This window comes from Ovis aries, chromosome 1, assembly GCF_016772045.2.
Source record: "Ovis aries strain OAR_USU_Benz2616 breed Rambouillet chromosome 1, ARS-UI_Ramb_v3.0, whole genome shotgun sequence".
Classification (NCBI taxonomy): Eukaryota; Metazoa; Chordata; class Mammalia; order Artiodactyla; family Bovidae; genus Ovis; species Ovis aries.
In genome coordinates, this window is record NC_056054.1 from 227,057,323 (window position 1) to 227,079,439 (window position 22,117).

The 22,117-nt window shown below is 41.7% G+C and overlaps 1 protein-coding gene across 20 annotated transcripts in view; it reads left to right on the forward strand.

Annotated features, from left to right (window-relative positions):
• B3GALNT1 (beta-1,3-N-acetylgalactosaminyltransferase 1 (globoside blood group)) overlaps positions 1–9,005 on the forward strand; it is a 31,268-nt gene extending 22,263 nt beyond the window's left edge. For 11 of the 20 annotated variants that reach the window (XR_009595168.1, XR_009595171.1, XM_060394221.1 and 8 more), the window contains 3 exons: positions 1,675–1,769; positions 2,626–2,646; positions 6,137–9,005. Coding sequence is in view for 16 of the 20 variants with exons in the window: in XM_060394221.1 (XP_060250204.1) it covers positions 6,171–7,166 (996 nt within the window). In the remaining 4 variants the exon portion in view is untranslated. Of the gene's footprint in view, positions 1–1,674 lie in introns of all 20 variants that reach the window. The other 9 variants (XR_009595172.1, XM_060394235.1, XM_027958798.2 and 6 more) reach the window with 4 other exon arrangements.
• The last annotated feature ends 13,112 nt before the right edge of the window (positions 9,006–22,117 follow it).

The following is a 22,117-nucleotide window of genomic DNA, read 5'->3' on the forward strand; positions in this document are numbered from 1 at the left end:
TGTAGCTATATGGATTTATAGAGACTTGCCTTTTCATCTTTCAAAAGGAATCATACTATATTTGCAGTTTTGCTACTGCATTTCTCACTTAGTGATTATCAAGGGAATATAAATGAACATCATTGTATATAGCATTGAATAAATGTATAGTGTCGAGAAGATTTGGAAGAGGGCATGGCAACCCATGCCAGTATTAATACCTGGAGAATCTCATGGACAGAGGAGCCTGGCAGGCTACAGTCCATAGGGTCACAAAGAGTTGGACACCACTGAAGCAACATAGCATGCACGTACTATTGTATGGATGTGTCATAATTTTATTTAATCAATTCCGTATTGTGAGGCTTTAAAATTATTTTTATTTTATAAAGTACGCACAGTTGCCTGAAAATGTCTTTAAGATAAATTGCTTGCAGTGGTATTAGTCAAAGAGTGTGCACATTCACGTTTTTTATACATATTTAATTTTCCTCTCCAGAAGGTGTCCAAGAATGCCTCTTTTCCTCACATAAACTGAGTATTGTCATTTTTTCCCTTTATGTTTCCAGTTTGAGGTTTTTATCAATAGCTCTGCTTATTATCATTTGAGTATCTTACTGAGTGAGGTTTGAGTATCTTTTCTTGTTTTATTGATCTTTTGTAATTATTTTGAAAATTTTCCTTTTGGCCATTTATTATCTTTTTGCATTTATCCATTGCTTATTAAACTATGTGGACCTTTTTCTTATTTGGCTTATAAATTATTTACTATAAATACCCTGTTTTGTTTTTTTTTTAATCTTTCAACTTTGTGCTTTTTATTATGTTACTGTTTTTTGTTTTTTTTTTTGGTTTTCAACCTTGTTCAAGAATTTTTTGACATTTTTATTTGATCAAAATTTCCTTTATGAGTTCTGGGTTGTTTCCTTACGTGGGATAACTGAAAGTTCTTACCCACTTCAAAAGTATTAGAATGTTCACTCATATTTTGTTTTAACGCTCTTACCAGTTTATTTCTCTCCCATTTAGAATCTTTAACTCATCTGGAGTGGTTTTGGTATAAGGAGATATATATATATATATATATATATATATCACTACCTTCCTGTTTTTCACATTCTGTTCTGCGTTTTAAACTTGACTGAGGAAAATGAAGCTACATTGAGCATCCTGAATCGTGGCAGGAAGTGAGATGTGGTGCATAGTTTTCAGTTTACTAATGTGTCTTGGGTATTTGTGAGCAGAATCGGAGGTTCAAAGGGGGAAAGAGTGGATTGGGGAGAAGTTGACAGTCTCACGTCTGGGTTACCTTATATGTACGTGTGTGAAAAAGGATTAAAGAGAGGTTACAAGCAAAGTGTCTTTTAGAAGTTTAGTGTCTGTTAGCAGTTTCACTGCTTTTAGTGACCCTGAGTTCTTTATCAGGGCAAGTGGAACTGGGGTAGGATGACATGAGACACCAGCTGACGTGAGGACTTAGAGGCTTTGTGTCTTGAATACCGAGTGGCCTTCATGATGAATCCATGAACTTTCTGAATTCTGTGAACTGGTAGGGTTTTCTTTAACTACTTTTTCAGCATATGTTTCACTTTAGAAAGAAATCAGAATAGGGAAGGGGGTTCCCTTTCCATCTCTGACCTCTGATTCCCCTGACCCATAAGTAAATGCTTGTTACGCTTCTTATATATCTTACAGAAATTCCAAGCATTATTTTGACTGCTACTTGCTATCAATGCTCAGTTATTGAAATTGAAGGTCTTTCACTCAGAAGAGAAAAATCAAGAAAGAAGGTAAGAAATAGAAATCTGTTTATGGCTTTGAAACATACATTTCTTCAAGTTAAGAAGAATTCATCAAGATAATTTCTTTAGAACAATCCCTTTCAACAATAAAAATCAATTTAATGAACATAAACAGGAAGAAACAGATGCCAAGGGTGGGATATGGCTCATGATGACAGCCTCTGTTTGTTGTGTACCTGACACTGGCCAGATGCTTTGCACACACTGTCACTAATTCACACCATATTGACATCTTCAGTGCAGAGATGAGGAAACTGGGGCTTCTAGAGAGAAATAACACGCCCCAAGCTTGCCCTGGTTGGTAAAGAATAGAGCTGGGTTTGGACTCTAGTCTTCACCTTTGGAGCCACCTGTGTTGTGGGTAACCTACAGTCTGTTCCAGCCAGTCCTGAAAGACCTTCCCCCGACTCTTGGATTAGACCATTCCTTTTCTTTTTTCTGCTATTTTGTTCATAGGCCCATAAGGAATAGATGTAATAACACAGACACAATTTCACATTTGTGAACTATGGCTTGTAGAAGGCATATAGGATAACTTTTATAATAATATTTGCTGTTTTGAATTTTTCCCATTATTGAAGAGTATTTGGGCCTCCATTACTGTGTGTGCATTACTCAGGATCCTTCTATTTGTCTGTAATTTGTTATAATGTGTTGATTCATTAGAATGAGATGTAAAATTGCCATTTGGTAACTGTTGTGATTAATGTACAGGCATCAGTGGCTGAGATTAGATGGTGCTCGCCCCCTAGGGTTATGCTGTGTCTAGTGGGCAGGTGAGGGAAAAGAGCAAGAAGATATTAATTTCTTCCATAATTCTCATTCACGGTCTGTTCTGTTTCAGGTTTCTCTGGGAACTGGCTGGGTAAGACTATTAATGGGGAGAAGGAAGGATGGGGGTGGGATGGGCAGACCTACATTTTATCCTTCAGTTCAGTTCAGTCGCTCAGTCGTGTACGACTCTGCGACCCCATGAATCTCAGCACACCAGGCCTCCTGTCCATCACCAACTCTTGCAGTTCACTCAGACTCACATCTGTCGAGTCAGTGATGCCATCCAGCCATCTCATCCTCTATCGTCCCCTTCTCCTCCTGCCCCCAATCCCTCCCAGCATCAGAGTCTTTTCCAGTGAGTCAACTCTTCGCATGAGGTGGCCAAAGTACTGGAGTTTCAGCTTTAGCATCATTCCTTCCAAAGAAATCCCAGGGCTGATCTCCTTCAGAATGGATTGGTTGGATCTCCTTGAAGTCCAAGGGACTCTCAAGAGTCTTCTTCAACACCACAGTTCAAAAGCATCAATTCTTCAGCACTCAGCCTTCTTCACAGTCTAACTCTCACATCCATACATGGCCACAGGAAAAACCATAGCCTTGATTAGACAGACCTTAGTCGGCAAAGTAATGTCTCTGCTTTTGAATATGCTATCTAGGTTGGTCATAACTTTTCTTCCAAGGAGTAAGCATCTTTTAATTTCATTGCTGCAGTCAGCATCTGCAGTGATTTTGGAGCCCCCCAAAATAAAAGTCTGCCACTGTTTCCACTGTTTCCCCGTCTATTTCCCATGAAGTGATGGGACCGGATGCCATGATCTTCGTTTTCTGAATGTTGAGCTTTAAACAGAAATGTCATATCAAACAAGTCATTGTTCATTGCACTTCTACTGTAGGTCTGTCTCTGTCTTGTACTTTGTTGTTGTTCAGTAGTTAAGTCATATCTGATTCTTTGCTCATATGGACTGCAGCACACCAGGCTCCTTTCTCTTCCTTCATTATCTTCCAGACTTTGCTCAAATTCATGTCCATTGAGTCTGTGATGCTATCTAACCATCTCATCCTCTGCCACCCTCTTTCCTTTTGCCTTCAAATTTTCTCAGCATCAGGGTCTTTTCCAGTGAGTCAGCTCTTCACATCAGGTGGCCCAAGTATTGGAGCTTCAGCTTCAGCATCAGTCCTTCCAATGAATATTCAGGTTTGATTTCCTTTGAGATTGATTGGCCTGATCTCCTTGCAGTCCAGGGAACTCTGAAGAGTCTTCTCCAGCCCCCATAATTTGAAAGCATCAATTCTTCAGCACTCAGGTTTTTTTATGGGCCAAATCTTATATCTGTACATGACTGCTGGAAAAACCATAGCTTTGACTATACAGACCTTTGTTGGCAAAGTAGTGTCTCTACTTTTAATATGGTGTCTAGGTTTGTTATAGTTTTCCCTCCAAGGAGCAAGCATTTTTTGATTTCATGGCTTCAGTCACCATCCACAGTGATTTTGGACCCCAAGAAAATAAAATCTGTCACTGCTTCTGCTTTTTCCCCTTCTATTTACTGTGAAGTGATGGGACCAGTTGCCACGATCTTAGTTTTTTTTCATGTTGAGTTTTAAGCAACTATTTTGACGCTTGTCAAAAACATTCTTTGCCAATAAGGTCATAGGATATAAGTGGAAAGGCAAGACACATAAACAAACATGAAACCAAACTAGAGAGTTTTCCAAAGCATTCCACTGTACTGTGTGACTTAAAATATAAAAAACATTAGAGATAGGAAAGATTATTGGCCATAAGTAGTCAGGGCAGCTAAGATATGGCCAGATGGAAAGGAGAAGGAGTCTTGAGATCTTGTCATTTTTATGTGTATTAAGAGACTAAAGAGGGGCTTCCCTGATAGCTCAGTTGATAAAGAATCTGCCTGCAATGCAGGAGATCCCGGTTTGATTCCTGGGTCAGGAAGATCCTCTGGAGAAGGGATAGGCTGCCCACTCCAGTATTCTTCGGTTTCCCTCGTGGCTCAGCTGGTAAAGAATCTGGCTGCAATGCTAGAGACCTGGGTTCAATCCCTGGGTTGGGAAGATCCCCTGGAGAAGGGAAAGGCTACCCACTCCAGTATTCTGGCCTGGAGAACTCCATGGGCTGTATAGTCCGTAGAGTCGCAAAGAGTCAGACATGACTGAGCAACTTGCTCTTTCACTTTCAACAGACAGAACTGTGTCCAAAGACCTAAGATAAACCCAAGGGTAGAGCCCTTGGTAAACCAGTCTTTCTAAGTAATGACATTAATGTATGCCCTCCACAGCAAATTCTGGGTTCCCAGGAGCCCTTCCCCCAGATAATTGCAGGTGAAAGGTCATCATCAAGAAGCTTCCTCAGCCTGCCCTTGGTGTTAGTTGATCTGTCTTAGTCTAAAGTCCCTTGGCACTTGATGTAAACAGTTTGTACTGCATTACTGTGACCTGTTGTCTTGGAATCTGTTCTCCCATTCCTTCTTCCTTTGGCCTCCTTAGTGCCTGGTGCAGCCTGTGGATGTAGAAGGTCTAATAACAGTCATGAATGCCTTTGGACTGAGGCCCATGATCTTGGCACCAGGAAAGCCCTGTGGGGTCCCGAACTGTAAACCAACTTCATCCTTGAGATCCAAAACAGAGCTGAGCTTGAGACTGTGAATGCACCATGTCTCCTAGCTCTGTTTTCTTGTCTCAGATGGAATTTCTGTGTTAAGGCAAGAGTTCTAGGAGATTCCATCCCATCCTATGCAGGATTTCTGAACAGATTAGAATGGAAAACACATGAAAACTCATACTACAGACAGACCTTTAAGCACTTGCTGTCCACACTGATCATTGAGTTCAGCAAGTGAGTTAGAAAGGGGCTGGGGTGGTATTTGAGGCAAGAAAAAGCTATTTTATAGTCTTGTGCATTAAAAAACTCCAGAGATGGTTATTCTGTTTATGTTTAGAAGACCCGCCTTTCAGGGGAAGTATCTCCACTTTTATCTCATCCCATATCAAGCAGGTCACCAAGAACAATTGTAGCCCTTTTCTTACTCTAGATTTGCTAGAATCACATCAGATCCCACAGCTGAGAAAGACCCTTGGTCTATTTGGACATGTCGATGATAATATCTCTTCACATTAATGGTTTTGTTGCTGATAATATTTCTTTGCAGTAATGATTTTATCCTGGATATCCAGAGGGACAGAAAGAGATGAGTAATGGGGGAGTGGAGTTACAAAATAAATCTACAGTAAAAATAAAACAAATTACTTCTCTACTACTATGAAAAAGAAGTAAAGAATTATTTCAACAGTTATTTATGTCAAGCAGGAAGTATTAATTTTCCCCAAATAATTAAGAATATGTTTTTAACATTGGTCTTGATATAAAATGCTGAAATATACTTTTGGTTGTGGGTATCCTTTTGCTTATAGTTAAATGAAGTTAAGTAGACTCAGGTCAGGGTATTTGATTTTGCTTTGATACATTTGTTTTCCCGGTTCTTTTTCTTTTAAGGAGGTGATCAGTATCATTTGGAAATGTGTTTCGGGTGATGGCATACTAAGCAGGTCTTTGATAAATCTTCCAGAACCCGAGGCTTGCATGCTTCTGAGCTGCTGTGAATGGCCCCGGCACTCCTGACCACGCTTCCAGCTAGGATGTCACTCAGATCCCTGAAATGGAGCCTTCTGCTGCTGTCGCTGCTGAGTTTCCTGGTGATGTGGTACCTCAGTCTGCCGCACTACAATGTGATAGAACGTGTGAACTGGATGTACTTCTATGAGTATGAGCCCATTTACAGACAAGACTTCCGCTTCACACTTCGAGAGCATTCAAATTGCTCTCATCAAAACCCATTTCTTGTCATCCTGGTGACCTCACACCCCTCAGATGTGAAAGCCAGGCAGGCCATTAGAGTTACTTGGGGTGAAAAGAAGTCTTGGTGGGGATATGAAGTTCTTACATTTTTCTTATTAGGCCAACAGGCTGAAAAGGAAGACAAAATGTTAGCATTATCCTTAGAGGATGAACACCTCCTTTATGGGGACATAATACGACAGGATTTTTTAGATACATACAATAATCTGACCTTGAAAACCATTATGGCATTTAGGTGGGTAACTGAGTTTTGCCCCAACGCCAGGTATATCATGAAGACAGACACTGATGTTTTCGTCAATACTGGCAATTTAGTGAAGTATCTTTTAAATTTAAACCACTCAGAGAAGTTTTTCACAGGTTATCCTCTAATTGATAATTATTCTTATCGAGGATTTTACCAAAAAACCCATATTTCATACCAGGAATATCCCTTCAAGGTGTTCCCGCCTTACTGCAGTGGGTTGGGTTATATAATGTCCAGAGATTTGGTGCCGAGAATCTATGAAATGATGAGTCACGTAAAACCCATCAAGTTTGAAGATGTATATGTTGGGATCTGTTTGAATTTATTAAAAGTGGACATTCATATTCCAGAAGACACCAACCTTTTCTTTTTATATAGGATCCATTTGGATGTCTGTCAGCTCAGACGTGTGATTGCAGCCCATGGCTTTTCTTCCAAGGAAATCATCACATTTTGGCAGGTTATGCTAAGGAACACCACATGTCATTATTAATTTGACATTCTACCCAAAGCCTAGAGAAGGGAGGATACTTTATGGAAAGTGTTATTGTTAGGCTATGAAATCGCCAATGAAAAACCCATGAGAAGGTCACTGTGTGGCTCAAAGCTGAAGCTCGTATAGAGCCTATAGACTGGAGACTGGAGGGTTACACTTGGCCTGTGGTTTATTATGACAACAATCAAGTCAAGCCTTTTAAAGGTGATATTCAGAGGAATTAAAATCTTATAGGAATGGGAGGGGTTTTTTTAAAATAAAACTAATAGGACCAAACAGTTTGAACATGTCATTCTGTAGTCTAGAGCTTCTTAAATGGGTTTTCATTGAATTATAAGCTCATTTATCCATAACAACAAAACAGTGTGGAGCATTATTCATTGAGGCATCTAGTCAGTTCAGGGTTTTGTGTATATCTTACATGGATTACTAGTTTCTTTAAATATACAGTTCTGTGTAAAAGAAACTGAAGTTATTTCTGAACAAAGTTTAATCTGTTTTTGGTCATTTGGAAGATATTTCAAGATGTTGCAGTATTAAAGAGTTATTATTTAATAATACTTAGAGTTTTACACTTTATGGATGTTTGAATGTTTTGGTTGTTTCAATACTGCATAAACAGAATAAACTTTTTTTCCAGTTACTTCAGTGATGAATTTATGATGAATAGCTCCACTAATGTGTAGTCATTATTGTATATCAATAATCTCTTGGACTTTGATAAATATTTCATCGTGGTAATATAGAGAAGAATTAAAGCAAGAAGATCAAAATTACTGTCTTGTTTTTAGAAACATAATCCCTGGTATTTTTAGATGTCACTTCATTTGTCTCATTTTTCTGCCTGGAAATTTGGAGTAATATAGACTGCCAGGTAGCATGTTTCCTTTTAGAAAGGACTCTGAAGCCCAAAAAGAACGAACGAACACGATGGCCAGAATATCATGGAAAGCAGTATCGTATTTCAGTGCTTGAGTTGGAAAGAGAAGACTAATATTTGAGTTGCAGTTAACTGTTCCATGTTTTTTTCATTAACAATCAGTTTGAGAATAAAAAAGAATAAAGAAAAAAAGCACTGTTGCTGTTGTTACTAGTTTCACATCAAGAGGAAAGCCCTACTACATGGTCTAAAATCAAGTCTAATTTCCATGTTGGAGAGAAATGCGTTGTTTCATAGAAGTGGTGACGTAGGTCACCTTTGACCTACCAGTTGGTCCAAGAAGAGCACTCCTTGCCCCCATATTCTTGGGGCTGTGCAGTTTCCCATTATGCCTGATATGGGACAAGTAACTTTCTCTGGGTTACACTATGGCAAAAGATCAAATCTGTTGGGAGAAAATATGAACTTTAAAGTATATAGTCAGCTCTCAGAACACTCATACATTTGTAATTTTCCTGTAAAAAAGCTTAATTTGAATTAGAAGTGTTATAACGTGTGATTCCTTATAACAAGGCTGTTTCCATTTCCCTCATCTCAGACCTGATCCAATCACAATAAAAATCATAAAATAAATACTCTGTGGAATCAATCCATGCCTTTGCTAATTCCCACGCATCCGGGAGTCACTTTCTCTAAGACACAGGTGGTGGGTTGTTTGTTTTTTTTTTGGTAGGATTAGATTTGATTGAATTTGCGTTGTTTATATTCATGTTTGGGAAGCAAACTCAAAGAAGTTTTAAAGAGAACTTGTGAAATAAAAGATAGTGTCCCTTCACTTGTAAGACTAAAAAAAGAAGTAAAATGTGAATAATTGCCAAGTTTTAGAAGATTTTTCCTTTTCAACTACAGATTGTTGCTTAAGAGATCTCTAAAGAATTAAATGATTATGAAAAACATTAAGAGGTCGGGTCATTTTATTTTTTGTCTTTAACTTCATGTTTGTTTCCAAGTAGGTGATGGCATACTAGTACTAGTACTCTAGTACTACTCTAGTACTAGAGTACTCTACTCTAGTACTCTTGCCTGGAATATCCCATGGAAGGAGGAGCCTGGTGGGCTGCAGTCTATGGGGTCACTAAGAGTCGGATATGACTGAGCGACTTCACTTTCACTTTTCATTTTCATGCGTTGGAGAAGGAAATGGCAACCCACTCCAGTGTTCTTGCCTGGAGAATCCCAGGGACAGCGGAGCCTAGTGGGCTGCTGTCTATGGGGTCACACAGAGTTGGACACGACTGAAGTGACTTAGCAGCAGCAGCAGTATTAATCAGCTGTATTATTAAAATCTTGGCCTCTGATGTTTAACCACATCAGCAGCACTCTTTATTTTAACTGATAACAAAGTTCAGTACCGGAGCCTTCTACCATCCACAGCCCTGCCGTCCCCGTGGTCTTACATACTCTGTGTCACTCATTTACTTTGCTTGCTCCGTAAGCATTGAGTCTGGGACCCAAGCATGTTAACTTCTGCCAGATTATCCTGCAAGAGCAGATCCCAGAAGTCGTTAACAACCGTGTGTTCTTTTCATCCATACCGCACGCCACTGGTTACATTGGCATGCTGCCCTGGTTACTGTGTGTGTCTTCTCACCTCAGGGCCGGGTTGAAGGACAGCCCTTGTCTGGAATATGTCATCCTTATCAATGGAGGGGGAAAAGAGCTGGTGGAAATGCTGGCCTCTATATCCGCTGACTATATCCGCTGACCAAAGCAAATCTCTTGCCAAGGCTAGTGTCACTGGCGGCTAGGGATGGGGGGATTTAGTCTCCCTGGAAATTATAGTTGGGTCCAATGATCTGCTTCCCTGGTGGCTCAGATGATCAAGAATCGGCCTACAATGGAGGAGACCTGGGTTCAATCCCCGGGTTGGGAAGATCCCTAGGAGGAAGGCATGGCAACCCACTCCAGTATTCTTGCCTGGAGAATCCCATGGACAGAGGAGCCTGGCGGGCTATGTCCATGGGGTCCCAAAGAGTCTGACATGACTGAATGACTAAGCACTGCCACACCTCGTGTGTGAGAAGAAGGGGCTCAGGGATCTGGAATCTGAGGCCAGCCCCAGTGGACCAGAGGTTTTCTGGCTCACTTGGAGAGGGTGCTTTGAGCCCTTCCCTGAGAGGGCTGCCCTTTCACCCTCCTTAATCTACCCCCAGCTCTTGCTTAAGTGATCTTGGTATTATGTTCCAATCAACTCGCCAGATGAAGAGCAGCCAGAGTTGAGCTATTTATAACAGTATTTCTGACTATGAAGTTAGGGATAAAGCTCTCTTCTCTTGGGGTCTGGTAGGCAGTTATTTCAGGATATGGAGTGGGAGAGAGAGGCATTGGAAGGGGGCCAGCTTTGAGGCTGGAAGGGTGAATGTAAGAAATGTAGCAGAACCCCATCTTTGGTGTTCTTTATATCCACTGGGAATTCATCTTAAGCCAACTCTGGATTTTGTGTAAGCCATTAGAACCCTCTCACATTGTCTATCAGTTCCCATGTGTAGTTAATACAGGACAGATCCTTTAAGAAGTCAAAACAGGTGGCCTGTGGTGATGGCGGTGTTGGTAGGAGACAGAAGCAAGCATGGGAATATGGGCCCTGAGAGGCAAGAGGCAGTTTGATTGGGTAGTCTCATGGGTCTTATAAAGTCAAAGGAGGGCCCAACAAGAATGGGTACCATAGCTCTGTATTTAAGGTAAATGACAGGCACAGAACTTGCACTCGGATAGTCTCCCCTCACATCTAACCTTTCTTCCACCTTTGCAAGCCCTTACCCCTCCTTTAGGTTTTCAGTGAATAATTTCTAAAATGTCTTGTCAACTTAGCCCTTTTCATGCTTTCCTCTCACCTGTGGGAGGAAGGGTGGAGGTCAGTGCTACTTACATTTTACCCTTAAAGGACCCCCTACACAACATTTTTTCCAGATTAAAAAATCAAGGTCCCTCATGGTGAATTACATCATTCTCTTAAAAGGTTGCAGCAGCTGCACCAAAGGTTTTAAATCACACTCTTTCCCTTCTCCCTAACATATATAGAAACCACACACAAACAAGCAGAAGAAAACATCAAACTGGTAATAAGAATTGCCTCTCAACAACTTTGCTACCTTTAAAGTACCTTTTATCACTTCATTCTCAACAACAAGGATGAATTATTTTTATAACAAATGTTTTAACAATATATTAACAAATTTGTTTTTGTATTGTGCTTAGTTGCTCAGCTGTGTCTGACTCTTTGCAACCCCATATAGCAAAGGCTATGTAGCCTGCCAGGCTCCTCTGTCCATGGGATTCTCCAGGCAAGAATACTGGAGTGGGTTGCATGCCCTCCTCCAGGGGATCTTCCCAACCCAGGGATCAAACCCAGATCTCCCACATTGCAGGTAGATTCTCTACCGTCTAAGCCACCAGAGAAGTCCATTAACAAATTTAGGTAAAGGCAAAAAAGCAAGGTCAGAAAATGTCATGGGGAAAAGCTGGTGGGGTTCAAGGTCAAAGACTGGGCTCACCGCTGAGCCGCCAGGCCCTTCTTCCCCACCTTCTTTCTCCCACAGCTGAGGCTTGTGAACAAATCCGAGGCAGTAGGCTCCAGGTGAAACCAAGCAACTCTGACTGGGACTTGAATGCACTTGTCTTTTAGTCAAAATTGCTCCCCTTGAGTCAGGACTTACTGAAGCTCAGGTTCTTTGTTCGCAGAAAGAGTTCAGTGAGAGACAAACTGATAGGGAAGAAGTGGATTTATTAAAAGAGATACATAGTAGACAGACAGAGTGTGCTCCATCTCAATGCCCCAGGATCTGGGATCGTCTTGGAAAGTGAGAGCGGCCCTGGGAGAAACATACTGCAAAGACAGAACCCAGACTGTCTCAAAAGGTAAGAGCACCCCTGGAGGCTAGTTTTTGTGGGCTGTGTCATTTCTTATGCTAACGACAGTGGGAGGATTATTTCAAGTCTTTGGGGAAGGAGCAGAGATTTTCAGGATTTGGGCCACTGCCCACTTTTTGACCTGTTATGGTCGGCCTCAGAGATGTTATGGTGTTGGTGGTGTGTTATTTAGCTTGTGCTAATGTATTACAGTGAGTAAGGCTCAAGGTCTGTGGGGAGGTGAACCTTCCGCCATCTTGGGCCTAGTCGGCTTTAGCCAGTTTATGCCATATTTTCAAGGGCTGTGTTATTCTTTTAAAGGTTGTGCCCTGCCCGCTTCCCTCCTGTTTCACAGGGACTGTCTACTGGGCTCCTGTGGGCTGTTCTGGCCTCATTAAAAAAAAAAAAAAAAAAGAATGCCTCCTTCTCCTTCATCAGTGGTTCCATCTACACTGTTTGGATCTGCAGCTTCCATGCTGATCCCTGAGGCTAAAGGCCAAGGCCGCAAGCTGAAGCGGCAGGCCTGGGCTGATATTCTTCTAGGCCTTGGGGGTGTGTCATAACCACATCTTGGGATGTAGTGGGTCCAGGGGTCAGTTCCTCACAGCTGAGGGGAACCTGACTAGGGACATGGGAACAGTTTACCTGCCCGGAGTGGGTTGTGCTCATGGTGAGTGGGAAGCTGTAAGAACATAAACATTCCTGTGGGGTAGAGAGGAAATGGCTGGTTCATGGCTTGGGAGCTCTGGGGCTCCAGTGTGGATTGTGCTGGGGACCAGCACCCAGGCTGCAAGAAGCCCACAGGAATGCAGTGGGCACTCCTCTCTGGTGCTGGTCTACCAGGTAGGGCAGTGGGTCTGTGGTGGCAGGGGGACAGAGGTCAGGGAGGGAGCCCTGAGGAGTCCTTACGCATCTCACTGTGAAGCCGGCTCATCTCATTTGGGAGAAAAGATGTCAAGGCCTCATCTGTTTGCCGTTCATGTTATTCCCTGTGTCATCCGAGGAGGTTTGCTTTATGAACTTCGCACAAAGTAGTTTCAGGGTTTGATGATAATATCATTCACTCTGCCCTCTTCATAAATGAGAAGCCAGAAAATCTCTAGGTTTTGGTAAATTCACAATGAAATGACCAGTGCTCTGGACCCAGGTCTTGCCATTCTGTGCCCTGGGATTGCTGTAATTTCTTTAAAATGGAATGAAATGTCTCAAGTTTTCAGGAAAAGAACTTTTAAGAAACCATAAGTGATAAACTTGGTGTTCAAAAGGTCAAGTGATAATCAAACCTGTCTCAGGTCAATGACTATGAGGAGGAGGAAAGTAACAACCTCACTTTTGTTATTGAATCTCTTTTAATATGAATCTTTAAAAATTTCTGCACATTTTGTTTCTCTTTCCTTTAGTGACCCTTAACATAAAAATGAAGTAAAATCTTAAAAAGCCGATTGGCAGTTATTATTTTGTCTGTTGAACAACCTCCTGGAGAATTTCTACCTCTGAGAAATGTCTTCTCCACTAACTCCATCTGCATGGTCAGTACAGTGTGACTCATACCATGAGGATTCCCCCAGTCCTAAGATCCCAGCTCCCTGGAGACAGCCCAGTGGTCAACTTGACATTACTGGGCAATTGCAGTTCCTCTCAAAGAATTTAGAACTAAGGCTAAGCAATCTAAGTCTAAGCATTGTCTTCAACTATGGAGATATAAATCTGGGAAATTTTGATATTTGTTGTTCAGTCACTAAGTCATGTCAGCTCTTTGTGACCCCATGGATTGCAGCATGCCAGGCTTCCCTGTCCTTCACCATCTCCCAGAGTTTGCTCAAACTCATATCCACTGAGTCGATGATGCCATTCAACCATCTCATCCTCCATTATCCCCTTCTCCTGACTTCAGTCTTTCTCAGCATAAGGTTCTTTTCTAAATGAGTCAGTTCTTTGCATCAGGTGGCCAAAGTATTGTAGTTTCAACTACAGCATCAGCCTTTCCAATGAATATTCAGGGTTGATTTCCTTTAGGATTGATTGGTTTGATCTCCTTGCTGTCCAAGGGACTCTCAAGGGTCTTCTCCAGCACCATAGTTCGAAAGCATCAATTCTTCAACACTTAGCCTTCTTTATGGTCCAACTCTCACATCCATACATGACTACTGGAAAAACCATATTCGGACTGGTTTTCCATTGACTATTCAGACCTTTGTCGGCAAAGTAATGTCTTTATTTTTTAATATGCTGTCTAGGTTTGTGATAGCTTTTCTTCCAGGGAACAAGCATCTTTTTAATTTCATGGCTGCTGTCATCATCCACAGTGATTTTGGAGCCCAAGAAAATAAAGCTATTAAAAAATAATAATAAATTTCATTTTTAGAGCAGTCTTAGTTTCACAGAAAAACTGAAAAGAAAGTATAGAGATTTCCATAAACTCTCTGCCCCCACAAACGTACACGCTCCTCCACCAGGAACATTCTCCACCAGAACAGTCCATGTATTATACTGGGTGTCATCACAGTGACACATCATTATCACACAAAGCCCACAGTTTACACTGAACTCTTGGTGGATTGTCAGCGAGGCTAAGACTATAATCCCTGGGGAAAGCTCCAGAGCTGAGGTCTTCAGCTTGTGGAAGGGCAGTAGTTTACAGAAACAGAAAAGGCGCATATTCAGATAAACCCTTTGCCAGGGCCAGTCCCCTTTCCATGGCTGACCTAGGGCGGGGCTGGTGGACCTACGGCTCTTAGGGCTTCACTTCCACTCACAGGAGGCAGCAAGGGTTCCTATGGATGCCAACCCCAGGCTGGCGTCTGTACTAGGTGGCTGCTGCTGCTGCTGCTAAATCACGTCACTCATTTCTGACTCTGTGCGACCCCATAGGCGGCAGCCTACCAGGCTCCCCCATCCCAGGTGGGCAGGAGGGCAAAAGGGTAAATTTGACATTTGGGGGTCAACAGCTTCTGGGGTTTGGTTTCAAACTGCAAGTGAAGCCCAGCACTGCCTGCTCCCGCCCCCAACCTCCACCCCACGCCTTGCACACCAATCTTCTTCCACCTGGCCCTTTATTTCTCAGTTACCCTAGGTCCATGTTGGCCCACCTGCCTTCATCTCAGCACTCTCCAGTACCTGGAAAGTGTACTTTGCTTTTTCTGGGTCTCTATTTCCTCATCTATAAAGAGGGATAGTACTAATAATTCTCATTCTCTTCAGAATCAGATGATGATTTAAAGATGCTGGGGCCATCAACCTGGAGAAGAGAAAGCCTTGTGGCAGAGAAAATAGCCAGAGTGAGTGTGGAAAGCAGGACCAAGATAGTGGGGGGGTAGTAGCAGGGAGAGAAATTTTAGTGCAGGATCAGAGAAAACCAGAGAGAGAGAAGGCTGCTTCAGGAAAGAGTGAATTCCCAACCTTAAAGGAAGTAAAAGAATCTGGAGGGTCCTTTGGTAAGGATGCTGAAAGTGGAGAATAAACAGGGTCTGGACTTGAAAAGTCTCCTCTGAGAGAAATACCAGTGTCAGGTTTGGAGTCGCACAGACCTGAATTTAAATCTTAGTGCCACCTCTTACTAGCTAGGTTACCTTCTCTCTGAGCCTCATTTGCGTTTATGTGGCAGGGAGGTAATAAGTGTGCCTGGCTTGTAGTACTTTTGCAAGAATTCACTGAAGTAGGAGATGGGAAGGATCCCAGAGGAAGTGGGTACTCAGTACCTGGGAAATTTCATTAAATCACCATGTGGTTCTAAAGAATGGTTGTAAACAGTGAAGGGCACAATGGAGAAGATGTTGCTGCTACCCCCAGGGCCAGAGTCTAGAAAGATTACCAGCAGGAAGACAGAGATTGGAAGCAAGTAGTTTGTTCTTTGCAGAGGAACAAGGGAAAAATCAGTGGGAGATATATATATTGATTTTTTTTTTTCCTGAACTCTAATTCAGTTCCATAGCTCTGTAAATCTGCCTTTCCGTCACTGCCATACTATCTTGATTACTCTGGCTGTATACTAAAGTTTTTATTATTTTTTTAGTTAAAAATTTTTATTTGGCTGTACTGGGTCTTCATTGCTGTTTTCTCTAGTTGTGGTGAGCAAAGTTACTGTCTAGTTGTGGTGCTTGGGTTTCTCACTGTGGTGGCTCCTCTCATTGTGGAACTGGAGCACGGGCTCCAGGGCACAATGGCTTTAGTAGTTGCCGTGCATGGGCTCAGCAGTTGCGGCTCACTGAGGCTTAGTTGCCCCTGCAGTTCAGTTCAGTCACTCAGCCATGTCCAACTCTTTGGACATGGAGCAGCACGCCAGGCTTCCCTGTCCATCACCAACTCCCGGAGCTTGCTCAAACTTAGGTTCATTGATTCAGTGATTCCATCCAGCCATCTCATCCTCTGTCGTCCCCTTCTCCTCCTGCCTTCAATCTTTCCCAGCATCAAGGTTTTTCCAATGAGTCAGTTCTTCAAATCAGATGGCCAAAGTATTGGAGTTTCAGCTTCAGCATCAGTGCTTCCAATGAATATTCAGGACTGATTTCCTTGAGGGTTGACTGGTTTGATGTCCTTGCAGTCCAAGGGACTCTCAATAGTCTTCTTCAACAGTTCAAAAGCATCAATTCTTCAGGGCTCAGCTTTCTTTAGAGTCCAACTTTCACATCCATACATGACTACTGGAAAAGCCATAGCTTTGACTAGACGGACATTTGTTGGCAGGGTAATGCCTCTGCTTTTTAATATGCTGTCTGGGTTGCTCATCAGAGAAGGCGATGGCACCCAACTCCAGTACTCTTGCCTGGAAAATCCCATGGATGGAGGAGCCTGGTAGGCTGCAGTCCATGGGGTCGCGAAGAGTCAGACATGACTGAGCGACTTCACTTTCACTTTTCACTTTCCACTTTCATGCACTGAAGAAGGAAATGGCAACCCACTCCAGTGTTCTTGCCTGGAGAATCCCGGGGATAGGGGAGCCTGGTGGGCTGTCTATGGGGTCGCACAGAGTCGGACATGACTGAAGTGACTTAGCAGCAGCAGCAGCAGGTTGCTCATAGCTTTTCTCCCAAGGAGCAAGCATCTTTTAATTTCATCGCTGCAGTCACCATCTGCAGTGATTTTGGAGCCCCCTCAAAATAGTCTCTCACTGTTTCCTTTGTTTCCCCATCTATTTGCCACGAAGTGATGGGGCTGGATGCCGTGATCTGGTTGCTCCTTGGTATTTGTTATGCTCCTGGTCTTCCCGGACCAGGGCTTGAACTTGTGTCTCTTGCATTGGTAGGCAGATTCTTAACCACTGGACCACCAGGGAAGTCCACTAGGTCTTAAAATCTGTTAATATAGATACTCCAACTTTATTCTTTCACAATGTTGTTTTGGCTATTATATGACCTTTGAATTTTCATGAAAAGTTTGGAATCAGCTTGTCAGTTTCTATGAAAGAGTTTTCCAGGCTTTTGATAAGAATTGTATTAAATATAAAAAATGGGGGGAAAGGATATTTTCATAGTATCAAGTCCACCAGTTTATGAATGTGGTCTATCTCTCCATTTATTCAGATTTCCTTTAATTTCTCTCAGCAATATTCTGAAGTTGGTAAAAAGGTTACAATCTTGCATATATTTCATTAGATTTATTCCTAAGTATTTTGTATATTTTGATGCTATTGTCAATGAAAGTTTTTATAGTGGTGCAATGAACATACAATAAAATGTATAGAACTTAAGGGCTCAGTTCAATAACTTTAGACAGTTTTATACATCCGTACAGCCATCACCTAAAACAAGATATAGATCATCCCAGAAAGGTTTCTAATGCCACTTTCTAATCCCTACCCCTATGCCACCCCCACTACAGAGCAACCACTTCCTGGTCTCTATCACTATAGATTTAGTCTTGCCTATTTGGGATTTCATATATATGTATTCATGTAGTATGTATTATTTGAAGTCTTGCTTCTTTGATTAAGCATAATGTGCTTGACATTAATCCATGTTTTGTGTGTCAGAAATTTCTTTTAATTGTTGAGTATTATTCCTTTACGTGAGTGAATGGCAATTTGGCTATCCATTTGGGTTGTTTCTAGTTTGGGGAGATTATGAATGACTGCTATAAAGATCTTTGTATTAGATTTTGTGTGTATTTACATTTTCATTTCCCTCTGTAAACACCTAAGAATGGAATTGCAGGGTCATAGGGTGCATGCATGGAGAAGGCAATGGCAACCCACTCCAGTATTCTTGCCTGGAGAATCCCAGGGACAGAGGAGCTTAGTGGGCTGCCCTCTATGGGGTTGCACAGAGTCGGACACAACTGAAGCGACTTAGCAGCAGCAGCAGCAGGATGCATGCGTGCTTAGTCGCTTCAGTCGTGTCTGACTCTGTGACCCCATGGACCATAGCCAGCCAGACTCCTTTGTTTGTGGGATTTTCCCAGCAAGAATACTGGAGTGGGTTGCCATGCCCTCCTCCAGGGGATCTTCCTGACCTAGTCATCGAACCCAAGTCTCCTCCATTGCAGGTGGATTCTTTACCACTGAGCGACCAGGGTTTTCTATGAAATGCCAAACAGTTCTCAAAAGTGTTTGTACAATTGTGTATTTCTACACAGTTTTTCTTTTATGGTTTATGCTTTTTGTGCCTCACCCAAGAAACCTTTACCTACTCTAAAGTGAAGGAGATCTTCCCCTATGTTTTCTTCCAGAAGCTCTATGGTTTTAGGATTTACATTTAGGTCTATGATCCATCTCCAATTTAAATTTTTATTCAGAGTGAGTGAGAAAGCATTTGAAATTCATTTCCCATGCAAATATCTAGTTTTTAAATATCAGCAGCATTAAAAAAAGAAAGACTTTCCACATTAGCAAGTGTTTAGTCCATTTTTATTTAATATAATTTTTATGATTGGTTTTAAGTGTACTTTCTACTTTGCATCTGTGTGGACCCTTTCTTGCCTTCTTTTGAGTTAAGTGAGTGATCACTAGCTTATTATTTAATTTCCTGGATTGCTGTCTTAGCTATTGCTCATTCTTATTTTTGAAATTAATTTTTTTAATTGATTGCTTTAGAGCTAGGCTTCTCCACCTTGGTACTATTGACATTTTGAGTCAGATAATTCTTGGTGGGGTGTGCTTTATTTGTATTTTGCTTCATTGTGGTTTGCTGATATTGCTTGTTTCATACACTGATGTTTTTCATAAAATTTGAGAATTCATGGTCACTGTTTCTTCAGTTATTTTTCTGTCCCATCCTCACTCTTGACTCTTTCTGGTATTTGAGTAACATATAACGTACACTGTTTTATAGTCTCCTACATGTCTTTGTAAAATGTGTTCCGTTAATTTTCCTTTAATCTTTTTTCTTCTTTTCTTCAGATCAGGTAATTTGTATTGATCAACTTCACTCACTCCTTCTTTGCCATCTCCAAGTTCTGTTAAGCCAATTCAGTGACATTTTCATTCCAGTTTTTTGTTTAACTGTACCAGAATTTTTTAATTTTCCACTTATCTATTTTATCTATTTTCTTATTAAGACCATAGTGGCCTTAAATTCTTTGATCATATTTATTATTGCTGCTATAAAATCTACCAAGATCAATATCTAGGCTTCTCCAAGTTAACTACCATTGGCAGCTGTTTTTTATTGACTCTCATTCACATTTTCCTGTTTCTTCGCATGTCTAATAGTTTCTCAGGTTTATATTGTACTAGGCAAGTGCTATGTTGAAAATCTGTAAATATTCTGGATTCTACTGTTTTTCCCTGAAGAGTTTTGATGTTTGATTTTTGTTCTAGTAAGTAGTTCAGTTACTATCTAGTCATCTTGATCTTTTTTTAAGTCTTTTTTTTTTTTTTTTTGATGGGAGTAGCAGGGGGAACATGTTATAGTTTGTCTCAGCAAGTCTGTAAAAGCCTGAGGTGTTCCCAAGACGCTTCAGTTAGTTGTCACTCAGCTTCCCCATTTTCTCTTGTGGATCCTGTCAACACTTGAATTTAGGCTCAGTTAGGTCTGGAGAAGGCAATGGCACCCCACTCCAGTACTCTTGCCTGGAAAATCCCATGGATGGAGGAGCCTGGTAGGCTGCAGTCCATGGGGTCGCGAAGAATCAGACATGACTGAGCGACTTCACTTTCACTTTTCACTTTCATGCATTGAAGAAGGAAATGGCAACCCACTCCAGTGTTCTTGCCTGGAGAACTCCAGGGACAGCGGAGCCTGGTGGGCTGCCGTCTGTGGGGTTGCACAGAGTCGGACACGACTGAAGCGACTTAGCAGCAGTAGCAGCAGGCTAGATCTGAAATGGGCCTTCTTTGAGAGAGTTGTCCTTACCTCTCATACACAGCCTAAGTGTCTTCACTGGATGTCCCTCCACTCTGTTTTGGCCAGAACTTGATATTCCCCACAACACTCATTTACAGTGTCTCTGTTCCACTCTCAGCCCCACAGCAGCCACTTCTGGCTGAGCCTTGGATTCTGGCCCCTGTGCATATCCAGTGAGCCCTCAGCTAAGGGCTCATGAGGGGCCCACACATAGACTTCCAAGTCTCCCTCTCTGTTAAGCTCTCCATAGACTCCAGCCGCATCCTTTATCTTCACTTCAGTCCATCTCCGCTTGTACTCCAGGTTGCTGTGCCACAGTCAGAAAAGTGTCTGCTCGCAGAGAGCTGAGGTGATCATGAGACAGTTTGTGACTGCTTCGCCCAAGGATGCTATCTTGTACTCCCTGTAGTCCAGTGTTGCCCAGTGTCTGAACACAGCTGCTTAGCACAGTTTATCCAGTTTCACAGTTTACTGTTTACTGTGGATGGCCTAGTGCAATACAAGTTAACCTGTGAGAGCTGGAAGAGGAAGGCCCTGGAGACTCCTTGAAAGTTTTTGAGTCTGGAGTCTTGAGTGTGAATTGTTCCTGAGGCCTCACTTAAATACTCACAGCCCTTGAATTCCATGAAAGTGAAAGTGTTAGTTGCTCAGTCGTGTCCCACTCTGCGACTCCATGGACTGTAGCCCACCAGGCTCCTCTGTCCATGGAATTCTCCAGGCAAGAATACTGGAGTAGGTTGCCATGCCCTTCTCCAGAGGATCTTCCCAACCCAGGGAAGATCCCAGGTCTCCCGCGTTGAGGACAGATTCTTTAATGTTTGAGCTACCCGGACTCCATGAGGCACCACTAAAATCCTTAAAGTCCCCTTTCTGCTTAAACTACCAGGATCTGTTGCTGTTACCTCAAAAATCTGAATAGATTGTCACCACTGTATTTCTAAAAATGGAAGGAAAGAGAGAGAATATAATCACTGAAGTGAAGGTGGGGTTTTGTAATTCTTAATTCCTATTTCCTTGGATCTGTGGTTGATGTTGGAAACGTCCACTAGTTCTTACTCTAATCCAGATAACAAATGCCTGTCCCAGAATCTGTAATCACATCCTTCATTTTATGTTAGAAACTTTCTATCCAGAGAAAGGAGTGGAAGATAAGATTTTTCAGACTGCATGTTCTAATTTGGCTATCAAATATTATTTTTAATGAAAAGGATAAAAATAATCCAAAGCCACATTTTTTTTCCTGCTTTGTTACACCCAATTACAAATTTAGTAATCTGGTGATTAATTTTTATTGTTGTTCTTCTAAGTTTCAGGTGCTGTTCACATCTAAGCATTTTACCTAAACATAGTATTACAGGTGTGCATGGGTGTGTGTATATATTTATTCATCTCTAAATTCCACACTGTTCCTTCCTGCATCTTGTGAAAACCTTTGCAGATGGATATTCTCTACTGAACAGTTTCCCAGAAGTGTGTCATGTCATGTTGCTGGAGTTTACATGTGTGTATAGCTAATCTAACTTTATCACCTAATACCAGTTATATACTTTGTTATTGTGGTATAAAGCTGGGTGAAAGTTGTGTTAACCCTAAACAATTTTTATTGCATACATTTTAAAAAGTTATCTCATTTTGAGTTTAAGCTAGGCTTATTCCTGTTCCAAATGAAAGCACCCAAATTCTCGATACCTCCTATTTCTTGCTTCTGTTATGCTTTTACCTTATCCTCAGGCCATGAACTGTTTTTTTCTGCTTTCTATGTGGAATCCCAACTTAACGGCCACTCCAACCCAGAAGCATTGAGAAATTAGAAAATTCCAGCATAGGCATCAGAATGTAAAATGAGTTTAACCAAAAGGAAAAGAAGAGCAGCAGTCTCA